The 6,896-nt window shown below is 40.8% G+C and overlaps 1 protein-coding gene across 1 annotated transcript in view; it reads right to left on the bottom strand.

The window, feature by feature from the left end:
* VPS35 (VPS35 retromer complex component) overlaps positions 1 to 6,896 on the bottom strand; it is a 30,667-nt gene that overhangs the window by 6,204 nt on the left and 17,567 nt on the right. Inside the window, exons 12-13 of the mRNA XM_017517892.2 lie at positions 5,505 to 5,613; positions 4,456 to 4,578 (exon numbers count right to left, since the gene is read on the bottom strand). Of these exons, the coding sequence (XP_017373381.1) occupies positions 4,456 to 4,578; positions 5,505 to 5,613 (232 nt within the window). The remainder of the gene's footprint in view (positions 1 to 4,455; positions 4,579 to 5,504; positions 5,614 to 6,896) is intronic.

The following is a 6,896-nucleotide window of genomic DNA, read 5'->3' as shown; positions in this document are numbered from 1 at the left end:
TTTTGTATTTTTAGTAGAGACGGGGTTTCACCATGTTGACCAGGATGGTCTCGATCTCTTGACCTCGTGATCCACCCGCCTCGGCCTCCCAAAGTGCTGGGATTACAGGCTTCAGCCACCGCGCCCAGCCGCTAATTTGATTTCTTAAAAGTTTCACTGCTGGCTGGGCGCAGTGGCTCATGCCTGTAATCTCAGCACTCCAGGAGGCTGAGGCAGGTGGATTGCCTGAAGTCAGGAGTTCAAGACCAGCCTGGCCAACATGGCAAAACCCCGTCTCTACTAAAAATATAAAAATTAGCTGTGCGTGGTGGTGGGCACCTGTAATCCCAGCTACTCAGGAGGCTGACGCAGGAGAATTGCTTGAACCTGGGAGGTGGAGGTTGCAGTGAGCCGAGGTCACACCCCTGCACTCCAGCCTGGGTGACAAGAGCAAGACTCTGTCTAAAAAAATAAAATAAAAATAAAAATATAAAAAAAAAGGTTCTCTGATGTAATTACAAGTGAGGTTAAATATTTTATTATGTTTGACAAATTTCTTCTTGTTAATGCAATTAGTTCTTTTCATTTCTAAAGATGGTAACAGGCTGGGCATGGTGGCTCATGCCTGTAATCCCAACACTTTGAGAGGTTGAGGAGGCAGGAGGATTGCTTGAGCCCAAGAATTTGAGACCAGCCTGGGCAACATGGTAAGACCCCATGTCTACGAAAAATTAGCCAGTATGGTGGCACATGCTTGTAGCCCGAGCTACTCAGGAGGCTGAGGATCGCTTGAGCCTAAGAGTTCAAAGCTGCTGTGAGCCGTAATCCTATCACTGTATCCCAGCTTGGATGACAAAGACCTTGATTCAAGATTCAAAAAAAAAAAAAAAAAAAGACAGTGACAGTCATAGACTTGTTCCAAGGATTAAATGCCATAATCCAAGTAACTATAAGGTCCTTGGCACAGTGTATGGCACATAGTAAGTAGTCTAGTAAATAAGTAAAGGCTAAAGGCTACTTTTACTTATTTGCCCTAAATTGTTTTGATCCCCAGATTTTTTTTTATCTTATAATTGAAAGTTTGTATTCTTTGGCAACTACTGTTATACTCTTTGCTTATGTGAGTTCAACCATTTTTTAGTGACTGGGTCTCCCTCTGTTGCCCAGGCTGGAGCATGGAAGCGCAATCATAATTCATTGCAGCCTCCAACTTCTGGGCTCAAGCCGTCCTCCTGCCCTAACCTCTTTTTTTTTTTGAGATGGAGTCTCACTTTGTGGCTCAGGCTGGAGTGCAGTGACGTGATCTTGGCTTACTGCAACCTCCACCCCCTGGGTTCAAGTGATTCTCCTGCCTCAGCCTCCTGCGTAGCTGGGATTACAGGCATGTGCCACCACGCCTGGCTAATTTTTGTATTTTTAGTAAAGACGAGATTTCACCATATTGGCCAGGCTGGTCTCAAATTCCTGACTTCAGATGATCCACCCACCTCCACCTCCCAAAGTGCTAGGATTACAGGTGTGAGCTAACGCACCTGGCCCCACCCTGGCCTCTTGAGTGGGTAGGACTACAGGCATGCACCACCACACCTGGTTAATTTTTTACTAGAGTTTGGGTCTTGCCTAGGAGAGATGAATTCAACTTAAAAAACAATTCCACATATAGATGAAGTCATGTAGTATTTGCCTTTCTGTGTTTGGCTTATTTCACTTAGAATGATGTCCTCCAGATTCATCCCTTTGTCATAACAGCAATATTTTCTCCATTTCTATGGTTGAATAATATCCTACTATGTAGAGAATATTATATGTGAGTAGAAACATGCTTATATATAGACACACACACACACACACACACACACAACACAATTTCTTTATTCATCTATTGATAGACACTAAGGTTGTTTCCATATATCAATCATTGTGAATAATGCTGCACTAAACATGGGAGTGCAGGTATCTCTTTGAGATACCGATTTCCTTTCCTTTGAATACATAATCAGATGTGGGATTGTAGGGTCACGTGGTAGTTCTATTTTTAGTTGAGGACCCTCCCTACCATTTTCCATAATGGCTATACAATTTATTATTATAATAATTTATTATTATTCCCATCTATGATACACAGGGTTCCCATTTCTGTACATCCTTGCCAACGCTTGTTATTTTCTGTCTTTTTGATAATATTCTGACAGGTGTGAGGTGGTATCTCATAGTGGTTTTGATTTCCATTTTCCTGATAAAGGATGTTGAACATCTTTTCATATACCAGTTGGCCATTTGTATGTCTTCTTTGGAAAACTGTCTATTCAGATCCTTTGCCCATTTTTTAATCAAGTTATCCATTTTCTTGCTATTGAGTTGCGTTCCTTATACATTTTGAACACTGACCACTTTTAAGATGTATGATTTGCAAATATTCTTCCTCATTCCGTTGGCTCTCTCTTCACTCTGCTGCTTTGTTTCCTTTGTTGTACAGAGCTTTTTAGTTTAATAGAGTCCCACTTGCTTATTTTTGCTTTGGTTGCCTAAGTTTTTGGTTATATATCCAAAAAAAGCATTGCAAAGACCAATGACAAGGTTTTCCTCTATGTTTTTTTCTAGGATTTTTATGGTTTCAGGTCTTTAATCCATTTTGAGTTCATTATTGTATATGGTACAAGAGTCCAATTCCATTTTTTGGCATATGGATATCCAATTTTCCCAATACTATTTACTGAAGAGACCATCCTTTTCCCCATTGTGTATGCTTGGTGTCTTGATCAAAGGTTTCTTTGTTGCATATGCATGGGTTTATTTCTAAACTCTCTATTCTGTTCCATTGGTCTATGTGTCTGCTTTTATGCCAGTACCATACTGCCACACTGTTTTAATTACTATGGCTTTGTAATGTAGGCTGGTTGTTATTTTTAACATTATAGTCACAAATTCCTATCCATAAATGCTGGGAAAGAGTGAATGATAAGCTGGCCTAATAAATATTGGCTAAAAGCTGCTGTTTCATGCTGGTAGGAACATCTTTTTTCTCAATTATAAGAAAATTAAGTCCCTACTAAGGCTGGGTGCAGTGGCTCACACCTATAATCCCAGCACTTTGGGAGGCTGAGGCAGGAGGATCACTTGAGACCGCAAATTCAAGACCAACTGGTCAACAGGTGAGACCCTGTCTCTACTAAAAATACAAAAATTAGCTGGGTGTGGTGGTGCACACCTGTAATCCCAGCTACTTAGGAGGCTGAGACACAAGAATCACTTGAACCGACAAGGTGGAGTTTGCGGTAAGCCATGATTGAGCACTCCCACCTGGGTGACAGAGTGAGACCCTATCTCCACAGAAACAAGCAAGTAAACAAAATTAAGTTACTGAGGTTGTTCTTTAACATGAACCTGACTGTCCAGCTTTCAGGTACATGAGCTTGAGGTATTTTCTTCAAAAGTACACATTGGGCTGGGCATGGTAGCTTACGCCTATAATCCCAGCACTTTGGGAGACCGAGGCAGGTGGGTAACCTGAGGTCAAGAGTTCAAGAACAGCCTGGCCAAACATGGTGAAACTCTGCCTCTACTAAAAATACAAAAATTAGCTGGGTGTGGTAGCACGTGCCTGTAGTCCCTGCTACTTGGGAGGCTGAGGCAGGAGAATCGCTTTAACTCAGGAGGCAGAGGTTGCAATGAGCTGAAATGGTGCCACTGCACTTCAGCTTGGGCAACAGAGAAAGACTCCATCTCAAAAACAACAACAACAACAAAACAAAACTACACCATGAAGACTCAAGCCATGATTCTGGTTTGAAGAAGAAAAAAGCTCATAAAAAGTGGCCCACAGCTCATGATATTATTCAATCATATGCCTTTAGAGAGAAATGACTGCAATGCTACGCCCTCTCCCTAGGTTTTAAAGATAACCTGAATAAGAACTTAGGAAAAAGTTTTAGCATAAATCCACTTTTTTTTTTTTTTTTGAGACAAAGTCTCGCTCTTGTTGCTTAGGCTGGAGTGCAATGGCACGGTCTTGGCTCACTGCAACCTCCGCCACCCAGGTTCAAGTGATTCTCCCACCTCAGCCTCTGGAGTAACTGGGATTACAGATACCTGCCACCATGCCCAGCGAATTTTTGTATTTTTAGTAGATAGAGGGTTTTGCCATGTTGGCCAGGCTGGTCTTGAACTCCTGACCTTGTGATCTGCCTGCCTCAGCCTCCCAAAGACCTGGGATTACAGGCCTGAGCCACTGCGCCCAGCCTAATCCTGCATTTCTAAGTGCTTTTTATGTGATCCCTCAGCTAGTATGTGATCCACCAACATCACTGTTAGGAACGCTTTGCACAGGTTAAGGAACAAATAGAGTATTACTAAAAATGGGATTTATTATACCACTGTCTATTTTTGTATGTTTGAAATTTTTTATAACATAAAACACACACTCAGAGTGATGAAAAAGGAAAAAAAAAGTAGCAAAATAGTTAAAAGTAAACTCACCACTTTAGAATTCTCTTTGTATCGAAAAGCCAGCTGATAAGCTGCAAATACCAAAGGTGGCAATGTGAAGCGAATCCGCTGATTTCCACCAGCTCCAAAATGTTTTCGTGCTGTGTTCAAAATCTGACATCAAAGAATTAAGGAAAAAAAATTCCACTATGAATAATCATTTGTAAAATAAATGTGGGCTCTAATCAACATTGCTAACATTTTGTGACTATATACAATGGTATATACTTTAATGGTAGGCAATTTATATATTTCTATATTTACATATATTATATATTTCTTATCTCCTCAAGTTGTCACAACAACCCAAAGACAGATACAACCCGATTTCACAAATGGGGAAGACTGGGGTTCAGAGAGGTTGTATAACCTGCCCAAGATAGCGAGTTATAAGCAAAGATATATTTAAATATATTTTCACACACACATGTGCAAACTATGCTGCACTGATAAAGAATGTAGGCTCTGGCTGGGTGCAGTGACTCACATCTGTAATCCTAATACTTTGGAAGGATGAAGGTGGGCAGGTCATTTGAGATCAGGAGTTTGAGACCAGCCTGGCCAACACAGGGAAAGCCTGTCTCTGCTAAAAATACAAAAATTAGCTGGGCGTGGTGGCGCACATCTGTAATCCCAGCTACTCGGGAGGCTGAGGCAGAATTGCTTGAACCCAGGAGACGGAAGTTGCAGTAAACTGGGATCACACCACTGCACTCCACCTGGGTGACAGAGCAAGATTCCATCTCAGAAAAAAAAAGAAAAGAAAAGAAAAGAAAAGAAAAATAGGCTGTGAAAAAAAACTACGCGGTGAAGACAGACTCAGAGATTCAAAGTAGATCCTAATACTTACTACATGAGTGGCCTTGGGCAAATTATTTACCTTCTCTTAGCCACAAGTTTCTGTAAGCTCCTAGTGTTGTTGGGAAGATCAAGTAACACGTGAAGTGTTACCACTACTTAGCACAAGGCATACGCTCAGTAATGTTAGCTATTACTATGATACAAAACAACTATGTGCATATTACAGGTACATCTCATACCTCCTCATTCAGAAAAATATTAAGACCATTTAAATAAAGGAAAATGCTAATATACTTTAAAAAAGCCACTTGTGAAATATTCCATAAATTGTTTTTCTTGGAATTTTTTCTGAAATGGCACAACACATAGCCAATTCAGAAAAAATTACAAGAAAAACACACAGCTCATAAAATATTTTTAATATGTGTGACACAATGACATATTCAGGTTTTGTGAAATTCTCTGATATGTGGATGGATAAGAAAATGAATTTCCCCTAGGGGCAGTGACAGTTAATGATCCTATCTTTAAAGATATCCATACATGGGAATAACCAATTACACTTGCAAAAGGCATAGTTGCTTTATTTATTTATTTTTTTTGAGATGGAGTTTCACTCTTGTTGCCTAGGCTGGAGTGCAATGGCGCAATCTTGGCTCACTGCCACCTCTGCCTTCCGAGTTCAAGTGATTCTCCTGCCTTACCCTCCTGAGTACCTGGGATTATAGGCGCCCACCATGATGCCCAGCTGCTACATTTGGTATGCAACAGAAAATGAAAACACACAGACACACCATCTCATAGAGAAACATAAGGGAATCAATTCAAATACTCAATCAGACAGTCACTCTGCACAGATCACATAAGTCACAGAGCACAATACCACTGTCCTGGATTGTTTGTCACTAAGACAAGACAAAGACCATCACACTACCAACAGAAGTCGGCCTCTTATTTCACACCGATCCTGAAGACGTACAGGAGTGTCAACTACAATGAGGTCAACAGAAGATGAGAGACAGTCAGGACATCCTCCAGCAAGTGTCTTTTTCATCATAACAGCCTAACAGCCTTATGCATTCAAGAATGATTAAACTAATTTGCCCAAACAATAATTAAGCAGTCAACCGTGCTAACCCTTCACTGAAGTAAATTACCCAGTATTGGTTACTGATACCCCTACTCAGGCAATATGTTTATCCATTTCACAAAGATTCTCTGTGGACTAACACCAAAGAGAGAAACTCACGTGACTGTTCTTTATCAGGAGAAAACAAGGAAAAGGCAAAACGAATTTTTAAATCTTTCGTCAAAATAATTAAAAAAAAAAAACTCAGGCAGGTGTGGTGGCCCATGCCTGTAATCCCAGCATGCCGAGGTGGGTGGATCACTAGGTCAGGGGTTCAAGACCAGCCTGACCAATATGGTGAAACCCCGTCTCTATTAAAAATACAAACATCATGGGGAGAAATGCCAGATATAATATGCACCTAAAGTCAAATAAATAAATTAAAAACAAACAAACAAACATTAGCTGGGTATGGTGGTACGCATCTGTAATCCCAGCTACGCAGGAGAATCGCTTGAACCCAGGAGGCAGACGTTGCAGTGAGCTGAGATCACACCACTGC

Source organism: Cebus imitator, unplaced genomic scaffold (genome assembly GCF_001604975.1).
Source record: "Cebus imitator isolate Cc_AM_T3 unplaced genomic scaffold, Cebus_imitator-1.0 Scaffold652, whole genome shotgun sequence".
In the NCBI taxonomy this organism is placed as follows: Eukaryota; Metazoa; Chordata; class Mammalia; order Primates; family Cebidae; genus Cebus; species Cebus imitator.
The sequence above is the reverse complement of the archived record's forward strand: the minus strand, read 5'-3'. Positions and strand labels throughout refer to the sequence as shown.